Source organism: Hetaerina americana, unplaced genomic scaffold (genome assembly GCF_022747635.1).
Source record: "Hetaerina americana unplaced genomic scaffold, ioHetAmer1.1.p SCAF_1, whole genome shotgun sequence".
Taxonomy (NCBI): domain Eukaryota; kingdom Metazoa; phylum Arthropoda; class Insecta; order Odonata; family Calopterygidae; genus Hetaerina; species Hetaerina americana.
In genome coordinates this window covers 69608180-69634457 of record NW_027286069.1, presented here as the reverse complement: position 1 = coordinate 69634457, position 26278 = coordinate 69608180, and the positions used below count along the sequence as shown (strand labels likewise).

The following is a 26278-nucleotide window of genomic DNA, read 5'->3' as shown; positions in this document are numbered from 1 at the left end:
GGATTTTCTGAAATAATTGCTTCAAATCTGTGATTTACGAGAACTGAATTATATCAGCGAATATTTATTAATTTGTCACTCGGTGTCATGCTATGATTTATGAGTCTTTTTTGTAAGATTATGGTAAACACCAGCCCTATGTACTAGTAATTGAGTGTAACTGCCTTTTAAGGTTCGTTTTTTATGATTGAGGGGACAATAGTATTCACGGATAAGACTTACAAAATCAAGACACCATTATTTTTAGCATCATCGAGCATGAATAATAAATAAATAATTGAAAAAATGAAAGAAATAGATATCAAATAGGATTTTTTAAGGTCTGTGAAGCATTGTAAGGTATCAAATGCGATACACTATATTCTAGAGGCAGCACAATCTTTGAGTGAAGCATTGTAATGCATCGCCGTGCGATGTGGAGCACCATCTCGAATTTGTTGGGTATAATTTTTCCGCCTATTTCACCACCTCATTATTTACTAACAGTGAAGGCATAACCGAGTGTTTCTTTCGATAACGACATTAAGACTTCGTAATGCCAATCATTGCTATTGTGCCGATTTTATTTTTTGCATTGATACATAGGTATGAGGCAGTATTCGCATTATTTCCACACAGTAATCCGAGCTGTGTACTTTCTACTACGACAGCAAATAATCATGGTCGCTTTGCCCGTGCTCATCGGGTGAGAAATGCTTCACGGCGTGGGAGTTAACCACGCGTACCGAATCCAGGGTCAGTCAGGGCCAAGGTATTCTCAGACTGCCTTCCAACAGAAGAGAACAAAAATCACACCGGAACGTAGCGGGACATGATTAATACATTTCACGCATAATATAAAAACTTATTCATTATTCCGCAAACTGAGTGTGAAAGTATTTTGCGTCAGATAGATTGATTAGCCATTAAGCACATGCTATCGCCGGCTGGCACCAAATGAATGAGGTACGGATACAAATGCGCCATTTTGAAGCAATAGATGTAGATATTTTAGTTCTCTGCAAGCCACCACTAGGGTGGCCACACTAATTTTAACCCGAATATGACCATACCGCGGCCGGAAAATTTTACAGGTATTCTGATCCCTTATCGTTCGTGAAAAAAATGAAATCTTAAATCTATACATACAACATCTCTAATTTTATTGACATGGTCTCTCCTATCGTATTGCGATGGTGGTAATAATACATTTTCAACATCACTGCTGACCAACTAAAGAAAATACATAATCTATGCAAACTATATTGCTCGTTCAAGCTCGACGTTTAATCTCATCATTTCACCATCTACGTTAACTCAATACTGACTCTGAAATTTAACTTTTGTCCATCTAAATCGATTTTTTCCCGGCAACGTGCGTGGGTTCCACGGCTTACTATCCCTGTTCCGTCCACTTGATTACGGGGTTGACGAGAGAGCTCGGGGTTGACGAGAGAGCTCGCGCGAAGTGGGCCTCGACCCGCGCCGCGTGAACCCATAATCGATGCTCTACCAGGGGAGCGATATACTATATAGTATTACGGGCGTCTAGCTACGCAGTGGAGGCGCCCGCCGGTCGTTTAGCGACACTCCATTCACAGTCCGCACGAGCGTTCGGGGGAGGGCGGGCGCCGAAATGATTATTTTACCAGTATGGAATGATAATGTGACCCCGGGAGAAGTGCGCCACAGACAACAGGAATTTTTTTTGCGGGTGGCGGGTGGTTTATTTTTGTAGTAATCGGCACTAATATAAGGAAACAAAAAGTGAGAGTCGGAAGTATCTTTCTTAGATGTAAAACCTTGTCATTGGAATGCTTTTTCAATTTTGCCAGAAGTTGATGCGCTGAATGAATATATAACGACACGAATATTACTGAGGTAATATCATACAAGGTTTTTGGAGCTGACGGGCTCATGGCTATTTTGCCGCCTCACCGTGCCTAGGACACGGATTCGAATCCTGAGGAGAGGCATTCCTCATTGGTGATTTCAGTCACCCGTGGTTTGCCACCCGACACTTCTGGGGTGAAATCTTCTAAGATCAGTAGAGCATATAACGAATTAACAGTGAAACAAAAATGGACTGATAGTAGAAGTATTACTAGCATCACATCTGTGTTGTGACCTGAGAGCCGGTATGGGACGTGTGTAAAGGGATTAATATTTATTAATTCATCCCTTCCAATCCATTAATTCATCCCAACTTTGGTTCGCCAGTCATGTCATGTCTTTGTGAATGAATGAATACCATGCGTTCGTTACATGGATTGCAGATTACAATTTGATTTTTTCTGTCACATTAAACGGAATTGTTACGTCTTAGTTGGAGTGACTAAAACATGTGGGAGGGAATGAAGAATATACATATCTATTTACCCTCGGGCCTTATTCCTCTTTCCGGGTGGTCTGAGATGCCGACGTAGTTTTGAGACGCAATTACTTCAATGTTAGTGATCTTGTTACCCACTTTATTCTGGTATAACTGTTTCCAATGTATATATATATATATATATATATATATATATATATATATATATATATATATATATATACACACACACACACATACACATTATAAACACATCTAACATATCTTTTTTGAGGTGAACCGATATACTTGTATTATTTGTTGGACCGCTAAATTATAAATTATACTGATAGCTGCGGTATTATGCTCCAAATGGTTTTTGATACCTGTATGTTCTCTAAACACCAATTACCATAGAACCACAGGCACCACCACTTATCTTCTCAAGATGTAAGTACAACACGTGAACCCGTTATTGGTCGCGTACATTGACCATCGCGTATGACAGTCGCGGCGAGTAGACGGATGCAAATATTGAGATTACCTCCCTCGACGGCCTGGCTGCGTTCTCCCTCCTATTAGACGGTCGTCTTATCACAATGTCCCTAAATGGCGCGCATGACCTTGGTTACCGAATGGATGCCAAAATAAAAACTATTCCAGCGAAGTGATGTTAAGACCTTTCGAATCTCTCACCTTCCTTCCGTTGGCCTAAGCGACTTATCACATTCACGACAATTGCTTCCCGCTGTCGCTCTTCAAAAGGAGGCGACTTATAGTCTGCTCTAATGTGAGAATGACGTCAAGAATTTTAAAACCGTCGTTATGGTTTCCTCCGATGAGAGAACTTTAAGAGGATCGACACAAGACATTCCTGAAATTTTGGACTTTTGAGGGTGAATGAGGGAAATCAATGGAGAGAGAGGGAGAGAAAATCTGGGAATTCGATTTCAGGGAAAAAATTCTGGCTCTATCCCTATCTCACTGGAGAACTGAACGTCGCTTGATCTAACATGAAAAAAGTTTTGTTTCTTCATTCGTGAAATCCATTCGAGATAAGCATTCACTTATTATGGGAACCATTGCATCATACTCATAGGGGGGAGGGGGTGATAACGGAGAAACCATGTCACATGAGGGTATTGGGTTTGGGGGTGGTGAATTGCCCCTGGAGGCAGCACATAACCCACCACACGAAATCCCCTGCTCCATTCTTAATGCGCGCTCGTACTTTATTGCGGCGGTGGCAGCAACACACGGCCGACCGCCCATGTGCCAGCCAGTATATGGGAAAGGCGTGATCCGCCCGCGTCTGAGGATGATGCTTCTGCGTTTAGCCGCAAGGGTTTGGTTGCGCGTCGTGGGCGAAGAGGGAAAACCATATGAGGGAGGAAGGTTGAAAGGGAGGGAGAGGACAATAGGGTAGCCCAACAACCCTTCGATTGAATAACTGCTTGTTTTTACAACCGCCTCTCATGAATCCCGACAACGTTTAACGAATGCGCAGGGAACTCTTCGTTCATTATCGTCGCATGCGGACCACATGAGCTCCGCATTTTATGAGGGCGGAGGGATTAAAACTCCCAAACCAGTCGAGCGCGCTCTTCAAGTTAAAATAATGATATCAAGTCTGTCATGTTAAGTGTCTCGCCTTTAATCCACCATTTGCGTTCATTGGAAATGGACATCCGTTTCATTATTACGCAATCGATCAACTGTTTTACCTATAAATATTACCGATGAATCATCAATACTCGTTCATATCCATTTTTATGATTCACTGTTCAGGGTGGAGGTATCTAAACTATTGATTGGGCGAATGCTTAAAATGCTTAGCTCTTCTTTTTATTTATTACACGGAAACCGTTCAAATAGCTTAAAAATAATTTTTAATTGTAATAAGTTAGATATGTGTTCAGTGCTTTACTTTCTGGTGGTATTACTTGTTCCTCTGGTGCGTTTTTATATTTGAGTTGCGAATTAGGAATCTGAATTTCCTTTACCTGCCGTATGAATAGTGTGCATACTGTGTATATCATTTTCTGTTTCCTAAAGTTAATTTATTCGCATGAACTGAGAACTTTTTAATACCTTGCACACAACAATTAGCATGTGAGAATAATTTTGAAGAAATTGCGGGAGATGCCGCGACAGTCACTTTTAACGGAGTCATTCGCTATTATGGGCATTGCAATGCAACAATTAAAGAGTGTAAAAATCCTTCGCCATGACCGGGGTCCGAAACCCGATCCCACGATGTCCGTCCGATTGCTTTAGCCAGTAAAGAGGACGCCACGGTAGATTAACTGGCTGAAGCACTCGCCCTGACATCGAGGGATCCGGGATCGGTTCCTGGTCAAGGCGAATGATTTTTTTCACTCTGAAATTGTTGCCTTATAAGATTAATGATTTGTTTCACTTACGCGTTTGAAATAATCTTGGTAAATTTACAAGACTGAGTAAATTCAAAAGACTCTGGTTGAATTTAAACGACTCTGAGTAACTTTAATATACTCAGGGTAAATTTAATGTACTCAGAAATTGGGATATTATATTTTGGTTCCAGATGATATATGTGCTTATGATTAATACAGTTTGCTGTTATTTCTGAAAAACGTGGGCGGAAAGTGCTGGGAAGTCTTCTCAAGTCTTAGGATACCAATATTTTTTACTTCGTTTGAATTATATTTTATACTTTCAGTGCCTCTAAAGTTCTCTTTGAGCGTTAGCAGTTATTTGTTTCATTTTCCTTTTGATACTTCAATTAAATTAAAATGGAATGTATTTTCATTTCTTATGGATAACTTCTCTAACGAGCTTCCAACTTTTAGAAGCTAGACAAAGTGCCTATGACTCATTTTGCCTCTTATAAGTCTCCACTCTACAAATCTCTCACCCATTTCCGAGGTCTCGAGTTTTCCTTCGTATATATAGTAATACCCAGCACCAACATATCTCTTCTTCCTGCCAACCATGATCTCTCTCAAGCCCTGCCTCTCCCCCAACGTCGCCGCGTTCGGTTAGTTTCTCTTCCAATCGTCTCCCGAGAATTGAGATCGTACGATTAACTAAACATCATTGGCGGGATCAGTATCCATGCTGTTCTTGAATATTAAGTTGGCGGTCATTAAGTCGACTCGAATTAAACGTTTGCCATTGTTGATAAATTACTAAGTTATTCGGTGTCAATGCAATAGTGATTTCGGTTTTACGACATTTGGGAGTAAAATTATACGTGGAAGAAAATTAATGAAATGTATCATCATGCTTTCCAACTTTTAGCCATTCATTTTGTACCTAATTTGATACTTAAAATGGGGAAAATTCTGTTTCTTCTCCAACGAGTGTACATTTAATTTTTCTAATGGATAAACTAAATAATTTTTCTGTTGGACCATAATTGATTTTTCAGTCCTTTTACAAGAGAGAATCAGATGACAAAAACTACGGTAAAATATAGTATGGAATAAAATTCTTCTGTCACGCTAGTAATATTTCAAATTTACTGTTCTCATTTTAAAAGAATTTACTTTTTTCTGTCATTAGCAATGGCTTTGAATGAAATTCACGTTCAGTAGATTCCGAAGTCTGTTGAAATGCCTTAAATAGTATTATTTGTAATGAGGTTTAAATTGGTTGAAGTAAAACGGTAAATTGAATTTGAAAGTTACACGCAAAAGTCGTATACTGCAGACAACATTTTTCGGGTTTTTAGAATAATGTAGCATTAAAGGAAGAAAGTAACACTTATTTAATTTTACGTGAAAACGTTTTATCAATCGCTTTTCATGTCTCCTCTCTGTATAATTTCTTATCTTTGGCAGAAATACCTAATTAACATACCTATTTATTGCATTTGGAAATAGGTCGGATATTGAATTTTTATCTGAAGTTGTAGGTACAGGAAGCCATATTCTAAAGCTGTGTGGTATTATTTTTGAAAGAAAAAAGAGGGGATTCTATCAATTGTGATCCTTGAGATGAACAATTACAACGAAATTGCATTTGCTTGTATCTATTGTTACGGAATGAAAGCGTGTTTAAAATGGGTTCAAAACCAATTTCGGATAAGAGGCTTATTCAAATAGAGGTATGTCTGGGCTGAGAATCCTTGAAAATATTTAGGTCATATGATAATAGCTCCACTCGTTACTTTGGGTATGATCCCATGAAAAGCTACCGTCCAGTGAGAAACTAAAACTTTTATCACACTCGGGTACATGTAAATCAGACGTAGATAAATTGTAAAATTGTTTTTTGATGTATTGATGCTATAAAAAATAGATATATTGATGAAAATATTAAAGAACTTCAATAAATCAACGTATCTCTATATAGATATATTTTAAAGGTTATCTCACAGCAAATATTGCTTTATAAAAAATAACATTTCGTGAGAAAAGTTTTACGTCAAGATGATTTAAAAATTATAAATAATTTATATCTCCTTTTTCATATAAAAATTGTACAATTTTGAAGTAGGTAATAGAAATAAAAATAAGAATGCTCTTTATAATGTAACGTCGCAACAGGCTAATAGAGATAACTATTTATATTTAGGATACAACTGATTAGATTCAATTTTAAACGCCGAATTACGATTTTTACCGCGTGAATGAGATTTATAATAAGATTAATTGAATTATAAAATGGCTCTCTTGACTTTCTGAAAAATAAATCAGGTGGGTCACATTACTAATAAGAATTGAAAGGAAATTTTCTAGACTTGTAAGCTGAGCGTTATGAATAACCAATCCTTACTGGATATTGAATTTTTCAAAAGGAAAAATCTTTCATTGCATGAAAAACAACGGCCATTTCGTGGCCTATTTTCAACTTTCATAACGTACCATTATAGAGCCTTACCTCTTGCCGTGGAGTGAGGACATCCACAATAGAATGTCATCAAAAATCTCCTTTTATGGGCCATAAATTCAAAAGTAAAGACTGTTTCAAATTATCACGTGAGACAATCACCAGAGTTATAGCTGTGTCACAATACCAACTCTCTCCACAAGTAATACTTCTCCTTCATGCTTGCATATGACTGGACAAGTATATTACACAGACAGGTAATTATCAGAAAAACCTTTTATATTTGAAATTTAGTATTTTTAGAATCTATTTTAAAAGTTGTGTATCTGCATAATTGAAACAATACTTCAACTATACAATTTTTCTCCCCTGCATGACTGACTTGATTTTTATGTATTAAATGTAAAATGCAGAGTTGGTATAGGCTATTAAAATATATGTATGTATATATGTGTACATACATACACACACACACACACACACACACACATATATATATATATATATATATATATATATATATATATATATATATATATATAGTATATATGTATATATATATGTGTGTATATATATATGTATATATATATGTATATATATATATGTGTGTATATATATGTATATGTATATATATATATATATATATATATATATATATATATATATATAACATAAACACAGCAATCAACACGAAGGTCGGTTTGTTATGTAATAGTAGAGTTCACCCAGTACTACGCCCGACGGCGTGTGAAACTCCCACATGAGGGTAGGGGGGCCTTTCCGTCTTTCAGGAAGATCTGGCACCCGAAAAATCACATAGCTTGGGTGGAGCAGCAGGTGCCCAGAGACTTGCCCGGGAATTGAACCCGGGCCCTCCGATCAGTAATCTAACGCTCTACCCCTAGAATACCGCGACCCCCCGCCCAGACACACACACACACACACACATATATATTTATAATACCTCATAACATTTACATCAGTTCCAACGTATATATATTAAAGCCTGCGACAATGTTTCTGAGGAATTACAATCTATTTCTCTGCAAGTGGAAGAATTTTCTTTTGGCTTGTAGGTAAAATACCAGTACATTGATGCTGACAATTTAAATATTTGCAATATTTGTAATCCTACCTGTATAATAGGTTCACGTTCTTCACGATGGCCGTTAGTCCTATTTCCCGATTCTTTCAGATAGCCACGTGGAAAGCATAATTTGTAAGATTTAGTCAGGTTCTATTCCAGCGAACGCCAGGTGGGCCCATTTTCATTAGGAGAGTGGGGTTGAAGGAGAGGGGCAGGGACTATGGAGAGGAAAAAGTTGGCCGCACATTACTAGCGTGGCAAGGGGGTGCTTCGGGACGCGCGGGTGTTGAGGGGGGAGTGGAGAGGAACGGGCTCGCGAGCGGGCCCGTCACCCCCCAGCACTTCCCCCGACACACCCCGCGTTCTTTCTGCCTTCCCTCCCGCAGGCGCCCCTCCCCACGCACCCACCCCGCGGGCCCCTTCTGTTTGTTTGCTCGTTCTATTGCTTTAATCGCTCCGATAGCATCATTGACCCATCATCTCCCCTGGAAACCTCCCGGCACCCCTCCTCGCTTTAAACCCGTCCCCGAAATCCCAACACGCCCCCTCATGCCCGCCCTCCACCCCCCATCGCGCACTCGATCTGCTCTCAATTACTCTCCCCCCCTTATCCCTGTCCCTACGCCCTCGCTCCCCTTCGAACCCCTTCGCCCCGCGCCCTTGATGACATCGTAACCCACGGGGAGAGTGGAGTCCTGCCACCGACCGTATGCACCAACTGCCGGCCCACCACTCCACGTGTGCTGTGGCGTCGGTTTAGTAAACTGTGGAACATTATCTTCATTCTTAAAGCATATGTATTGGTGGAACCAAGACTCCCTCCTCCATTACTACCAAACCTACCATCCTATTCTTCTCCTCCGATGCAATCATCTCGTACTACGGCGCTCAAGATTTCTTGCATTCCAATCCTATCCTCATGTCTAAGATAATGGGAGATTACGCAACTTTCTTTTCTCTGTCTTTAGAGCTGATACCATATGTTTATAAAGTGAGCGTTTGAGTTAACGTTTCTAAACAAATTGCTTGCATGTTGCAATACCTGGCCTCCAAAATCGAAATTGGGAGGCTATTAACATGTGGTATTGTGAACTGACTTTTTTAATTGTTTAAAATATGTCACGTTCTAAGAGGTCAGGTTTGTATGGTAATTATTATACTGGCTCCCCACCGCGAAGGTCCGTGTCCGAAATCTGACTGAATTTTTCAGAGGTATTCTGAACGCTATATCAGTGCCGTATTGAGAGCACTACAAGGGTAATACGCCGTTCAACTGTCAGTTGTCTTCTTTAATAACAAACGTAATTTCGAAAAGTTAATGCCTGTTAAAAATAACTAATAAAGAAATGACACTATTCACACATGGTTAATTTTTTCTCTGATCACAAATCTATGGTTTTACATTTTATTTTGACGATCGTCCGTCGTATTGCTGTCGCCTCTGTTTTAACATGCTGGGTATGTGTACTATTCACTCGACCATCATTGAAAAGGTGACATTATATGGTTCGATTAATAATTAAACTCTTATGCCAGGTATTTCACCAAACCTAAGCCTGCCTTGTGTCAATGAAAAGAAAGCCAAGCTCCATCTTCTCAAAACATTTTATGTGCTACCTGGTTATGTGCTTCAACATTTTCGAAAATGAGGACTGGGAATCTTCCCCGGGTCTCGGAGATCGGGCAGACGAGCGACCGGGCACTGCCGTGTTGGCGCGCGCCATGAGCACCGTCGCCAACTCTTTCGCGGGTACGATTTAAATACCCCTTGGCGGCTCACGCGCCAACGCACTCACTTTCATATGATCTGATCGCGCTCATTTTTTCCCTTCAGATGCGAGAATTCCCACTCACAAGTCCCTACTTTTCCTATATCTATTGATGGTCTTTAGCTGGACATTCTCACCTCTTATTTTTTTATGGCAAGTCCAAATCTTAGGTTGAAAGAGACACTTACTATTTTAAGAATACATCATTATTCCCTTCGTAGCCTTTGGAGCAGGTATCATTAGTTTTAAATCAAAGAGTTGAACGATTAATTCATTTATTTGAAGAGTTGTGAGCCATAGTCATCTCATCTCTTTTATACAATTAATATCCAATCGACCAAGAGAGGGCACGCATGACCTTTTGCGGTTCTTCATTCGACATTACCAAATGGCGTTGCTAGGTCATCAAGAACCACTGCTCTAACATTCTTCACCGAATCGACCATCTTCACTCTCACCCTTCACTATAATTTTAACCAGAGGTACTATTTCCACGGTAGCGGATCGGAGTCATTCGTGCTTTGACTTGCGAACCTTGTCACATAAAGTCGATCGCACTGTTCCGTGGTTTTCATGTTAATCTTCTGCTTCAACTTTGCTCACTGTCCGCTTTCAATTGTTTTCTCGAATTAATTAATTTTGGTATCGATTATAATTTGATATTCTGCTTAAAATTCCATTGTGGTATTTAAAGAGAATTAATTTTATTTTTCCATAAACCGGACTGTAAATAACATGATCCGAAGTTTAACGCAATTGATGATACATGAATCCTTTTAGCAGAATTCACAACGATTTTAACTTCCGATCCCGACTTCTGAGAAATGACTGGCTATTTTTGAAACCACCGGGTATAAATTTGATACCTACCGTGGATCTCTTTGATACCACGCAATAAAATTTCAACCAAAGTTCATGTGTCTACAGTACGGGTAGCAGTTATCCATATCGTGATGATTGTTTTGATGCGCAAATGCATCAAATCTCAGCCACAGGCAAGATCCGCATGGATATTCCGCCAATGTTTCATATATTCCACAATTGGAAACGAAGTCCGTTAAGGCTGAAGCATTCTTACTCTTTGACCGTGTACCTCTATATCTCTCATTTTAGTTTAATTGTATGTATCTAAAAATACTCTCATTTCTATAGAAATCGGTGAGTAGTGCCATGTGGTGTTCATATTTCTTTGTAAATCACATCAAGGCTTTCTCCTCCTGTAGGTAACAATATTTTTTAATACAATGAAATTCGAGTAATAATGACCATCTGTCTGCTTGCATAATAATTTAACATGCCTAGTTTTGAATAACTTTTGTCTCCATTCTGCATCAAGATGACTTCCAGAGTAATGTTTAAAATGAATGGATTTTGAGTGACGAGTGAACAAATACAAGGAAAAAAATATAATTTTATGCGTATATTCTCATTTTATTCAACGATTTCTAGGTAATTTAGTTGACTGTAAACTTAGTGGTCACTCACATCAAGGTGTCCGCCTTGTATAGAAACTGAGAAACGTGGAGGGTACCTAGACTTTTACATCCTCATCACCTTCACTCTACATTATATTTATCTCCTCTACTCTGGAGCTAATCCTTTGTTCTTTTCGGATACTTTCCTCCTTGCTGCCACTCTCTTTATTCTTCCTTCCCTATTCTCGTCCCATGCCCCGTCCCGTGTCTGAATGCTTCCACTCTGGGGAGCTTTCACTCCGGCGTACATGACAAGCCATCCGCCGCAGCCTTTTCCCCAAGGGGCAATCTCAAGACCTTTTGACCCCATGGGACCATTTCCTCTTCTCTCCTCCTGCCTTATACCCGTATATACATTTGCCCTCCCCCACCACCTCCCTCCCTCCTTTAAGATGGGCTCCCGAACACTCTTCCGACTCCCGAGGCATTTCCCTTTGTTGCCCTCGTCCAATCACTTCGCAGCATCCCCACGTGGCTCTTAACCCCATTTGACCGGGAGCCCTCGCCCAGAAGAGTGGGTGAGGAAAAAAAACGGGGTAGGTGGCGATCGGCCATCTTGAGGAAGCGTCGACGCCTCCGCCTCTGGTCAAACGGCTTTAACGGGCGTCGGGACGACCCTTCCTTCTCTCCGTGCCCACACCCCATCTTTTTTATGCGTTTGCACTTTCTCAGTCGATCCCTTTCCACCTCTCTCTCATCAAGGCAAACCGCCATTTTCGTATTTTTCTCTATCTTTCCTTTATCTCCCCATACGCCGCTGCTTCATCTCCTGGACCCAAGATAGGATTTTTTTCCCTGGATACGTTTATTTTCCAGTCCAGGAAAGAGATATTTACTCGGGCAACGCTGAATTGTGGAAAGAGATGGAGAAAGAGAGAGAAGATAGCGAGATACATAGACAGAAGACTTTGTATTGAATTCGCATTTTTTTTCTTTCGTTCTTCATTCCTGGCGTGATCGATTTCGTGGGAGGCACTTGCAAAATATTATTTTTCCTCCCATCATCCCACTTATTCGGACTTCCCCACCAGCGCTATACGATTTCGTTCGTTTCTCTGCGAAGAAAGGACTTGTTTTGAAATCCTATTTCATGCTTATGGGGACACGGTATCGAATTTTTTTTAAACAAGTGGATGTTTTTACCCCCGTGTTCCGAGTCTATCCAGAGCAACGCGATAAATCAATATACTATTTCAACAGTATTGGTTTTTTGTCGAAAGGCTGCAAAATTTCTATGCAATTGCGTTGCCGGAACAAGTCCAACCGCGCTTGGTAAAGTGTTCCTTTTAAATGCAAAAAATAAAATATAAATATTGATATAACGCTCAGGGGAGTATATTGGTCCCATAAAAAGCAAGGAGATACAATTACTCATGGACATTTTAGAAATTACAGAATTTATGCATACTTTTATGCATGTTTATAATATTTTTTTATAAAAAAAATAATACATATATGCACCTCATGTATGTATACATGTGTATATACGAATTTTTGTGTGCATGTATCGTGTGCGTGTGTATTGTGCGTGCGTTATTGTGTGCATATGTGTGTGTATACAAATAGAGATAGAATATTGCTTTCAGAAAATAACAATGCGACTGGAAATAACTCACTTTAATATTTCGGTGGTCCCAGACACCTTCATCGGAGTACGAGGAGTAACTGGCCTCATATAGGCCTTTCATTATTACATTCATCATTTAAGGCAGTGAATTTGCATAACTTATAGATTGATTAGTTTCAACAGTTTGAAGAATCATATAACATCAATGGTGAATGTTTCTGAATGAAACATAAGGATGGGTGACGATGGCTTCAGAGTTAATCATTATTGTACGTATATATTTATACATTTTTCATTACACTCTCTCTGCTTACAAGAGCCGACAAACGGAAATCAAGCTAAACTTCACGCAGGGAAAAGCGACCCAATTAGTGGAACATGCATTTGAAATCGAAAACTATAGGTTTTGTTGCAAAATGATTTAACATATTTGCCAAATAAATGTCACAATTCAACTTCATTCATCGCTCCAGGTTTTAACAGGAGGTATACGAAGATTTTTCCACAGTAACACACAAGAAAATAAATAAAAACCTTAACAATTAATAATTTTCTCTCTATGCTAAGCCCTAGCGCACACACCTGGAAATTTTGCATGCTTCCAGGAACACGAATCATTTTATCAAAATCCGACTGACCAGCAAATAAATCAACTTTGAGCTCACCGGAAAGACAAGGGTCGCGAGTTCGAATTGCTCTGAAGGCGTGAATATCGCTCGGGATTTAAGCGACTGCTATTGAGAGTGCAATGAATGAATATCAGTCCACGGATCACGAGGCAATCAAACCCCTCTATTAACTGATGTACGGGGCGTCTCCCTTGGGAATTGAGCTAATGAGGAAACACGAAGTAATCCTGCTTTGTTACCTTCTTAAGCTCCCATGAAAGAAGGGCGTCGAGGGATTTCGTTTTCCAAAGGACTTACTTGGCAGACGGGAAGGACCTAGACCTCAGGAGACTGTGGGAGAGGAGAGAGAGAGAGAGGGAGGGAGAGTGAAAAGACATCCTCTCCTCTCTCTCTCTCTCTCTTTCCTCGTCTCCTCAAACCGCCCTCCTCCCCCCTTCCCCCATCACGCCCTTCTCATCCTTTCGCTCGCAAGCGATTACATTAACGGAAGGCATATAAAAAAAATAAATCCGGAGGACCTTTGTGTGAACGGTATCCGCTTTACAGGTCGGGAAGGGTGGTAGGGGCGGTGGTGCTGGTGGGGGAACGGGTGGACGTGTGTGTGTGGTGCTGCTCGGGCGCGGTTTCGTGTGCGGTGACAAAAGGAGAGAGCGCCGCTCAACGGAGTTTGACTTCCATCGCGTCCGCGTGCACAAACAACTATCTTCCCTTCCCTCCTTTCCCTCTCTCTCCCTCTCTACGATCCATCTCTCTCTCTCTCTCTCTCTCGAGTCCACATGAGCCACAGGCAAGCCACCCGGATCGGGATACCAACAACTTAAGGAGAGAAAGAAACGACGCTAATGCGACTCATGCCGACATATGTTTAAATATCTAATAACAGCTATAACCATACTCGTAGGGTGTGGGTAGTTATTTACAGAGTGGTACTTGGGATCGGAGACTGTTACAAGACTCCCGAGTGAGACTCCGTTTCTCCTTAATGGAAGTCATGAATTATTATAGTTACTCAGAATATCTGAATTAAAATAAATTTGTTTTCTGTCAAACAGTTTTCAATAAATGGCTGTTCAGAACTGTAGGCAATAAATCTGTCCAGAATAGGTAATAGTTAGATTAAGAGCGGGTCAAAATGTTGATATTTTTAAAGCAAAAACTCGAGTAAGCACCAAAAGGTGCTCGTCCTGCAAAAAGACCATCAGACATTCTGTATGAAAATGTAAGTCTGTTATCGTTCAATTTTCACTAAGTTTTTCTGTATTTTATGACTTTTTTGTGCCAATTATTATAAATGTGTGTAGTCAAAGTGGAACTTGAAGACCATGAAGTCCTTTTAGATTCTTCATTCGTGGTTATTGCACCTAAGTCATAGCTCATAATATCGTATAATAATTACACATACAGAGCAATTGCCAGATTTTAGTCTCAAAATATGACTCATGCAGGATACATTGTACCGACCATGATGTCTAGTAGACACAACCTAAATAATGCTGCTCTTTGCTGATTCCGTTCATTTTTGTCAGCCATAGGTGAAAGAGGACCTGGTATTTCTATTCCGCTCAATATTTAAAAAAAGTTTATCGCAAAATTTCGCTTTGATGAATACGTGAACATAACGAAATTATTTGGATTTTCAAAAGGGTAAAAGGAACGGTTTTTCCAGATCTGGCATCATACTTTCGTTCAAGAATACGCGATGGTACACCTACTGAAGAAAATGGTTCCCAATGCTATACTGACTGGATTTTTATGTTATGTATGGAAAATAAACAAGAGAATCTTGAGTATAAGACTATGCTTAAGATTATATCAATGATAAAATTCCCTATTTATTCGTTGGGAACGTCGGAATGCATAATTTTCCTTGCCAGAATGTAATAAATTTAGGATCTTGACAGGATTTCAAAATTCTCCACATTATGACGAACATTAGAATCCCAAAAATTATGTTTTTGAAATGCGGCACACATTATGGCCCAACGGAAAAAGAATTGTTTCTAAAATGACCACCGCGTAGAAATGCAGCATGCATTTGGTACAGACTATAAATACCCACCGATGATTATCTGAAACATGTGATGGAAAGGTAAAGTTAAGACCTACTATATGTATGGAGGAAAAGTTAAGCATTTAGCTGATACTAAAAAGTACTATTATTTTTATCTGAAAGTTCACACCACGGAATACAGAAGGTCGTCTGCCAGAGCTACATTGGAATTCGGAGCCATGTCGGCATACAGTGAAAAACTATTGTATTTTCTTCTACTTCTAAGTACTATGCTGTTGTAGTGCGAAGAAGTAGTATGTCATTTTTCGATGCATTCTTCGAAAATTGTGAGTCACCGACTTGGCTGCGCGCTTCACAGTGTTTCGTCTCCAAGGTGAACGTTTACTATATACGGACACTTTAAACTTAAGGTGTCCGATGGCGCGAGGTAACGGCGGTACTGGATTAGAGTCCCACAATAGAGGCAAGGGATGATGGACGCCGATCTCTCTCCGAGATAAGCTTCGATTGATAGCGTTGCTCGCTGAGAGATACGGCCCTTCCCACCGGAGACCCCTTTATGCCTCCTTGCATGTGTCTTTCCCTTCCTCTTCATCTGCCTTTTCCTTAAAGGTAGTATTTTAAAATAAGAAACGCCTACTTACGAGCCGGAGAACAGGATACGGCCCACCCACCGACACTCCATCGATTATTTCGAGCCATCGATTTTCAGATTCGATATGGCGCCCGGCGATGGGGGCCATATTTGGTGTTCGGGTGAGCGCGCCTTACATATATCTGGCACTCTGGCACCATCAACGTTAACTCCATGCTTATTCCGTAAATTTTAGAAGCGCTCTGCAGAATGAATTATGATCCTCCGTTTGGAAATATGTCAGGACATAAACGACGGAGTTCAGGGAGACTACGCCAAGTTAACGTCTTTGGAACGCCAAAAGTCGCTAATGTGCGTCTTAGTACCAAATATCTCACAGTAAGTTTTATCTCACATCATTCAACGCAAAAAATAAATTGCAGAATCTAATGGTAGCCATTTGGATGTTGGCATATTTGTTGTTTGGCAAGTGCTATATTTGAGGAAGGTGTCGTTCGTAAATACATGACTCAGTTTTTTAGTACGGGTGTACGGGTATTATGACAAATATACTCGTGTACCAAAATCTCACGATAGCCGTGCAATCGACGACAATCGTACCTGCACGAATGGCGTTGAAATATCATTTCTCTAATGCATTATAGGAACCGATTAGTTTTTACATTTGAATTGTACTTCACATTTTTATATTCCAGTGTGGTCGCTCATGAGGGTGAGTGTTACAATAAACCAACATCGCTTTTTCGGATCCACCTTGAAACAGCATTTCATTGTGATGATTCGTGGGACATTAGTGGATTCACGAGGAAGCTCGAGTAAAGGGAAATTTTATCACATTGAAAAATTATCAAATAATATTTCATTTAAAGGAATCGATTAAACTGAAAAGGTCTCCTTTTATCAGATGTAATAGATTTTATTCAAGAAATAGAAAGGTCACTAACATATCTGTGGGGAAAGCGAGGTGCAACGTGTACCTAACATGGAAAAATTTATCTAAATTAAGGCTCCCAACAGTTTATTTTCGCACAGGAGGATGTTTAGAAATTATATATATTCGATGGATTAATTCACGCATTAAGACCTTGCGAGTAAACTTTCTTAAAGAGTACAATCTAGAATTATGGCTCGCAAAAAAATAATTTTAAGTTAATTATTGAAAATACGAAATACGATGATAAATTTTCTTCAAAATGCCGACGACATTGGCATTAAAACTTCTGTTCGGCCACAAAAACATTTGGTAGGTACACATGGCACGGGAAATTATTGTACTAGTCTTGAGCTTATATGCAGTTTTTAGTTCACCACCTCAAACCTCTCCTCCATTCCTCTCACTCACTCACCTTTGCACGCCTTCCTGTGTGAGATTGGCTTGGTGGGGTCGCGGAAGTAGCCCTCTCTGCAATAGTGGCAGTGCCTCCCAGCGGTAAAGTGCCTGCATTTGAGGCACACTCCGCCGCTCTCCCTGCCGGACAGCTTGAAGAGCTCCATGTTGAAACGACATCGGCGGGCGTGCAGGTTGCAGTTGCAGGCTGTGGCCCCAGGCACCAGGCAGGCGGGAGGGTGGAACGGAAGGGGGAAAAAAAGAGGTCCAGGTTAATGACAGTTTAACTATGATTCCTGCAGACATTTTAATCCTGTTCCCCTCATCGTCAAATATGACAGATCTTTAATTAATATTTTTCGACGAAATGTCTTACGGGATGTAAATTGAAAATGTTCCATTAACTTTCTAGCGTGACTTCGAAGAAATATCGAGAGCGGAAATATGACCTATATTGAAACTTAGATTGCTAGTAGGCTGAAATGGATTAGTAAAAAATAATTTGATGGTTAGGAATTTTTAATGAAAAATATGTACGATGATGTAATAAATGTAATAAATAATACGATGTAATAAATGATATTCATCGCCAATTAAAGGAGTTGTATGGAGACAATGTAATGGACGAGTCGTCTGTTCGGCGGTGGTGTCGCAACTTCAACATGGGGAGGGGGAACACACACGACGATGAGCGTTCGGGGAGACCGTCTGTCATTACAGACCAACTGGTGAGCTCAGTTGACGAATTCGTGAGGAACGATCGGCGCGTCACAATTGATGACATCTGTGAGCATTTTCCCAATGTTTCTCGAACAATTGTTCATGAAATTGTTAAACACCATCTGCATTATGCAAAAATTTGTGCAAGATGGGTCCCTCGCGTATCTCAATGAGCTGGCGGCGAAGGACTATGCAGCAGGAATACAGAAACTTGTCACACGTTATGACAAATGCCTTAATTTGCTTGGAGATTATGTTGAGAAGTAGTTTAAAGTATCCTCTTTCAAATAAAATTTTTTATGTTTGTTAATATTTACTTTTGTGTCTTTATTTCACGAACGGGTACTACTTTCCGGATGACCCTCGTATTAGAGAAGTGTTTCCGGACAATCGAACAAGAAGAATTCTGCATGTCCGGGTTTTCACCGCGTTGTTGTTTGAAGCCGACAAACTGTCGGCTTCAAACAACAACGCGGTGAAAACCCGGACATGCAGAATTCTTCAAGCCACCGCCGCGAAAATCTACGCAGCCATATCCATCGAACAAGAAGTATTTATCCCTTACTATTTCATTCATTCATGTTCAATTCATAGCATAGGATCATGTAAAGTTAAAGTGTACGGAAAATGCTCAAGATTTTCAGTTTACATACGAGCTTTAATCATAGTCCCATCAGTGAGGTATTTCGTGAAAATAAGAATTCGTTTAATATTCACTTGTAAAATTTGGATCACTTGGGTATTTTTTGGAAACAAAAAAATTAGATGGTGGACTGCAGATATGATGAGTCAATTAAGATAATGTTCAATGGGACCCTGATGTAAATATTGGTGGGCCTAATGTTGAACTTGGGCAATAATAGGATCATCGATTATTTTTAAGAAGAATAAAACCAGTTAACACCCGTTAAAGATTTTTTATTTTAAAATGTTCCTTATTAGAGTTGATTATTTAATATCTCAATGGAACTCAATGACCGTTTTGATTGTCAGCCGGTACGAAATTATTCAAGTAAAACGTGCAGTATTGCGTTTTGAACTTGGTTCTTAAAAGCCCAACTCTAACAGACTTCTGGTTTTGAGAAACTTGAGTTTAATTTGTTTTTGTTTCTGTAAACATTCAATGGATGGTTATTATCTTAGTTAAATTATTTTTAAAATCGATAGGATTAAAAGAATAAGATTTTGAAGGTAAAGAAACTCTTATTACCTTTGAAGACGGATTTCGCTAAAACGACATTGAGTTTATAAAACAGAGATCGAGAAAGAAAATAACGTGGACACAAATAGATAAACATGACATTTTATTGCATATAGTAGACCCTTTAAGTGTATTGATAAAAGAAAAATCATTTTAATCGGACCAATGCATAGGATTAACGGTGAAGTTTTTGATTGTAAATTCACTGTAAAAAACTTTTATAATTGTAAAATTCCTTAGTTGTCACCTGAATTTGTAAAAAAAACTTTACATTTTGCTGCATTAGATTATTTTTTATTTAATTTAGCATCCCCTTTCATTGGATAGTCCTTTTATGTTTTTTGAAAGCAGTAAGGAAAAAGTGTACTTAATTTAAAAAAATTTTCAAGGTGTCATTTGACACCAGGGAATACCGTAAAGAGATCACCTGAAACTTATTTTTTTATTGCTATGAGAGGAAATGACCGTAAGCAGTAAGCAAATTGCGCTTTCACTTGATTGTATGGTTTAAACTTCGTTTGTCTGGATGGAATTATAATATATTATGCATTAAGCATAGGGTAATTATTCCTTCAATGAAAAAAAAAATATTTACGGCCGTGGTCGGTCCGCAAGAAAATAATATGGTAATGAAGTTTGGTTAGCTGAATTGGACAAGAATATTTACGTTATTTCAATTATATAAATTGAAACACGTATATAACCGCGGAAACTCCGCCAAGCATGCGAAGGATCCCAGCGGCTCTTAATAATATTAACATATTTAGGTAGTCTGGGTGCCTAAAGATTAGCGATACCGGTTTATATATTTTTTCTGACATTTCCTTTTAAGTGTTCACAACGAAATACACGGTGGAAGATCACTGTCCCGTAAAATATAGCCGATAAACATGACTTTTAACAGCGCACACCTCTCCGTCGCGGAATTGCGTCATCGCGTTGAACAGGTTGATCATGCCGCCATCTTTATCCTCGCCATTTAAAATGCCTGTTCAGAAATGTGGGGTGCCGAGAGATCCATTTCAACTCGCCCGATGTTGCCGAAGACAGGCGGTAATGAGCAGAACTCAACTATGAAACACAGGCTTTTTCGTGGCTGAATTTTTTATCCTTCCTGATTTTTGGCTCGGGGAGATGTAAGGCGGGGTGCCCCGCGGTGGAGACAGCGACTCCCGGTGGTGCGCGATACCATTTAACTGCTGAATGGGGTGATAGCCATTCCGCGCGGGGAGAGAGAGAGAGTCGGGATGAACCAGACGCCTTTGATGACCGAACACAGGGCCGCGTTATTTATGGTGCTTCTCTCTCCCGCTGCCGGGACATCGTCCTTTTATAGGAGGGCGGTGACCTTGAGGTGCCCTTCGGCGTAAGGAAACACGACCCGAAGTGCTGTTGCACCATCCTGGGGGTCCTCTTTCTTTCGCGTGACTTCTAACTCGGACACGATCTTAAACGCCAGCGGGAGCCGAACTGAGCCATCTAGAACGTGCATATATACTTAAAAGAGAGAGATGGTTCAACCGAGGACGAATCAACATTACCACCGAGGTTCCCACAGGTGCGTGAGTTCTCTCCGAGAATATTTTATATGACCGAAATGCTGAGATGTCATGAGACTGGGTGCTACTTGAAAATTAATATTCAGTGACGGGAAGGTCACTTTCCGCAGTCGAACATTATTTCGAGGGTAAGGATTAAAGATTTTTCGAGTAGCGGCAAAACATTTGGTTATATATTCGAAAATAATCACGGATTATCTTAAATGGTATACTTGTATTAGAGTCCATGCAGAGTCGGTAAGGGAAACTTTATTGAGCTCCAAGTTTAGAGTAATACATATAGAATGACTACCTATGATTCGGCATCGTGAGAAAGGAAACGACGATGCTAAAGCTATAGAGATTATTAAGTCTGATTATGTGATGACGGATATATCACCTACTGTCACGATTGAAACCTTTACTCCGGTCTGAGGCCCTTAAATATTACTGTTACTGATACTGAGCATATTAAGAGCTAAATTAGTCTAAGAGTTTTTAATGATTAGCATTTTTCACTATGTCTAAATGCTTAGTAAAAATTAGTTTTTTAAATTGTTAAAACTTTTCTTTCAGATAAGTCAGCCCTCCTAAATTCATTTGAATACATCTATTATTTTTTCACGAACAGGATGTATTCGCAGTCTCCATTTTCGCCTTCCGAAGTGAAATGGTTATGTGCGACATCTCTCCCCAAAGATATTTTGTAGGTTTACATCCCATATTATGGATATATTTTTGCAGTTTTCGTAAGTAAAGGTTCAGTGAGTCATAACTACCAAGTGATGTGGGAAGCAGAGTAATAATACTACAGTGGCCACTATATTATGTCTTTCATGTGCTTGCAACGGAAGAAATGTCTGACAAATATCTCCGCTTTCCGGGTGGAAACCATTTTGGGATGCTTGTAGGTGTAAACTATTTCAATTAAAATAATATTTTAACAATGGAAATTATCACCTAGAGCACAAGTAAAAATTGTCTCACTAAAGAGAATAAATATTAGCTTCAACTTGCTAGCTGGTCGCAAATGCTAGATCAAATATAACTTTTGGACAATCTTGAAAAATAGGAACTCTGTTGTCTGTTGGGAAGAGCCCACTTTACTCCGGCGTATTTTACTTGCAGAACTCTTAGTTACTGTGAACGTGATGGCGGCATCAGAGTTTCAAATTTCAGTCGAGAAAAGCAGCAGTCATTTTATTAGTTGAAATCGTAGCGTTGAAAGGGAATGCCGACAAATTTTTGAATAAGGAATCGGTCCGTGAATTTTTTGACGTTTTCGAACACGCATAAATTTTCATTTTCACGACGTGTCGTTATCGACACCTCTCAAATCGAATCTCAGTCTCCATTCATTCTATTTCGCATTACGGCTCATCCCGTCGGAATGGAACGGCGTTCCCTTCTCGCTGAGAACATTTAGAGCGGACGTTGAAAAAGAAACAACTCGGCGACAGCAAGGGGTATTTGTGAAATAATTTCAATTCCTTTGACGCGATTGGGAAAGGCACGGAGGAGTGTCGGTGATATCGTTCAGGCAATCTCTCCATTTCCTGGCCCAGTATCTTTTTTCTTCTTCACGGCTGCTGCAGTGGCGATATCCGAAAGAATGAAGATATACTCAGGGAGGAAGATTGTGTGTTGGTGGCTCAGAGCGTTTCCGAGCCTCATCAGTGGTGAAAGTTTTAGGGGTGTGGTGGAATAAATTATGAGGCGAGCGGCGGAAATGGTAGAGTCGCCTCGACTTAACTCTCTAATCGCCTCCTTCGACCAAATGAATACCCTAGCTTCCCCACGCGTTTCTCGCCCTCCCGTGAAAATTAACCGATACTCATGTCTCTCATGTCTTCTTCCTTCAGCTTCCCGAAAACGGAAAGAGGAGAACTCTAGGGATTAGGATAAATGGGCACACAAGGACCATAATAGTATACTGTGACCTGGTTAATGTTATGTCGCATAATGACACAGGTCTTCTGAATTATCCCTGCCCCAGCAACGAAGTTCCGTTATTTTTTGAAAATGTTTCAATTAATTTTTGAATGATAGCCATGCGTGTTAAATGAGCATACCAAAAGTCACAATTCTAGTGTGTACATGAGAAAGTTCTCTAATTACATGTGCGAAAAAAATTCCCTCGTTCATTAACTCGTCATGCAAAGTACTCACATGTCGTCGTGCAGAATAAGTACAAGAAATATGTAGAGTTAAAGGTGATATTTTTAAAACGTGTGAATAGAATATACCGTTCATGAAGTAACTTTTATGTGATTTTTTTCAATTTTCTTCCTCTCTAATTAGTACATCCTAACGTCCGATTATTTTTGTCCGTTAAAAAAAAAACTTTCCGTCACAATACACCCAATTGTGAAAAAACGTATTTACGTAGGTTCAAATTGAGCATACCGATTTTAATTTATTTTTATATCTGCACCGCCATCCTTTCACACCAAAGATGCATCTCCGTTCGCGACCATCTAACGGCCTACCTTTTTTTATGAACCACTAAAGTTTTCTTATGGCTTCGATGTCACGTGACTAAAGTGCTAGAAAGTACTGGTTTCCTGGCGCCTTGCCTCAAGAGAGCCGGAGGTTATATCGACGCCGGCCAAACCTTCCCCCGGAGGTCTCACACCATCATTCCCACAAATTATCCCAACGACTTTCAACCACCGTCGGACGCTATTCAAAAATGTAAACTCTCCCGGCGCACCAACCACACCCCGTTCACTTCGGTTGCATTCTACGAGGCTCGTCATCCTCGCGTACTGCTCTGCCGTCTCCTCCCCATTCCTTTCGGGAAGAATTCTGTAAAACATCATATTACGGGACGGTCCCTTCATAATGGCCTCCTGCAGTTACGATGTTTACCTCGCACTTTGGTCGTCTTACCAGCATCATTCTCTTCCTCTCTCACGCCCGCGGTCGGCAATAAGGGAAGCGGGAATTTAAATCATCCGGCACTTCCCTCGGTAGCGTGGCTTGAAACGTTTTCACAGGGCGTTCCCGGGCGTGAAAAATCTTTAGCGCCGCAGTTACCCGCCATAAATACCTAGTCGGAAAGTAACCGCTAAACTAATTGTTTCTGCCCCCCTCCCTCCCCCGTCGAAGGTTTGATGCCCCGCGGTAATAGACGCGTGCGAACTCTTAATAAGGCCGGGATGAAATCATTAGAAGTTGAATGACTCCCCATCGTCCGAAGCATTAAGGCGACGCCGGCTGTGAAAACATTATTACGACCGCCTTAAGCTCTGATTGCGGACGACAACTACGACGGTGAACTCGAGATATCATGGCAGCCGAAGGGTTGAGTTCACTAATGTACCACTTACTCGAGACTGAGGAGGTGAATTCGTAAATTTCACCTCTCCCTACCCATTCTTTTCCACCGTGACATTAATGTCTTGTCTCCATTCTCGAGACAGGTCTCGTTCGAAAGGAATTGTGCATCGCGCTCCAAGTATTAGTTCCCTAGCGCACCTCAAGGGCCTCACAATCTTTCCTCATCCTGCGGAATTTAATGGCCTCACACTTTTCTTTAAACATCTGCTTGCAATGTACAAATATGTCAAAAATTGATTTAACATTATCGTTCGAATAAAAAAAAAAGCTGAGCTTATGAAAACTTTATTGTACCGTAAAACTCTCTTTGGGGAGTGGAAAACAGCTCGGGCCATTGCCATACGGTTGGTGAGGCATGATTATCACCTTTATTTACATAGCGTGTTTATGAAGGCGAATTATTTAGAATGCGGATGACGGGAGTAAACTGCACGAGTGCTGCGCCTCCGGCGGCAATATAACCTATGAGGGAGGCTGTTCTTATGATTGTACTAAATGCGGTGGTTATCTTAGACTCTGCGTAGGATTCATGGCTAGAAGCTGTGTGTACCTGTGGCTATGATATAAAATTTTTAACAGTTAATTAAGAGGATGAGGATGATAGCCGTTATCTGATTAACGGAGCATTCTTCAAACAGGAAGGTTTACAGAAAATGTTCATGAGAGTGAGCGAGGCAGGTGAATGAGACTCGATTGAAAAACACCGGAAACATGAGAACATTCCGAGGGAGTGGTGAATAAAGCCTTTACCAAAAAACTGTATATCAGATTTGAATTTGCTGTTTTCATGCAATAAAGATGCGTGAATAATGGGTCGTTTTGTGTAGGAAATCATCCACATAAGAATGAGGAAGATCAAAGCGGAGGCTATATGGATCTAAGTGATTTGGTATGAAAGAAGGCAAATACAGGTTTTACCGTGTGTAAATATCAATATGCACCTTATTGTAACAAAAAGGAATCAAATTTTTACGAATTTGCATCCTTGTGCCTTAAAGTTTTCCATTGAGCTATTTCATATGCCAGATCCAAAATTTGCACATGTTTTTTCACACATTCATATCATGAAAAGTGGATATTTGTAGAAAATTTCACGTTGAGTGCAAACAATGTACACATCAGATGTAAAAAAATCATAAAAAGATGGCCGAAATGGACCCAGACAAAAATCACCGTTGTTACGGAGTCAGAAAAGATTTGTGATCGTTTGCTTCCTCAGATACGGTTCAGCTTCCACGCATTTGCACAACCTTGGCTTACGAGTGAGGATGTTTGCAGCCGCTCTTTATCTACAAACCGCGGGATCGCTAACGCGCCTTCTTTCGAGATGAACAGAGAGGTTATCCGAACAGGGAGAAGTTTTAATAGAGTGAAGTTGAAATTACTTCATATGTCCATAAACCGAAAATCTATTCATTAATTCACGGTGGCACAACTTCCGTCATGAACCTATTTAATTAAACATGATAGATTTGCCTCGCGGTTGTCGGCAAAAAATTTCGAAGCCTCTCCAAAATTTCGCAGATGAATGATTTCAACATCAGACGCGGATCACCTTTCTTTCCACAAATCATCCAACAAAACACCACCTCGGGCACAAGGTGCGCCAACCGGGGACACGACCCCGGCAGCCAAGAGGCTCTTCCAAACAGGAGTCCTGGAATTCAAAATGCGTTGGGAGGAATGGTCTTCGAGTTGGAAATGAATTAGTGTTATTTTGGTCGCACTTTGTTGCCCCGAACAAATAACGAATGAGTATTTCAATTTGAAACTCGTGCGTTTCCTATCTGAACACAATTGCGCCCCTCGCTTCGAGAGTAATCTTCCCCTCTTCCCTTACTCACAGATCGAAGTCTGTATGTGTACCTACGTTGGATGTACATCCAAAGAAAACTCATCGTCGGCTAAAACT

At 40.2% G+C, this 26278-nt stretch overlaps 1 protein-coding gene across 2 annotated transcripts in view; it reads right to left on the bottom strand.

Moving 5' to 3' along the window:
- The window catches only part of LOC139692841 (netrin-1-like), a 107002-nt gene extending 89234 nt beyond the window's left edge, over window positions 1-17768 (bottom strand). For both annotated transcript variants that reach the window (XM_071591150.1, XM_071591159.1), the window contains exon 1: window positions 17585-17768. In XM_071591150.1, the coding sequence (XP_071447251.1) occupies window positions 17585-17732 (148 nt within the window). In that variant the 5' untranslated portion in view covers window positions 17733-17768. The remainder of the gene's footprint in view (window positions 1-17584) is intronic.
- Window positions 17769-26278: the final 8510 nt, after the last annotated feature.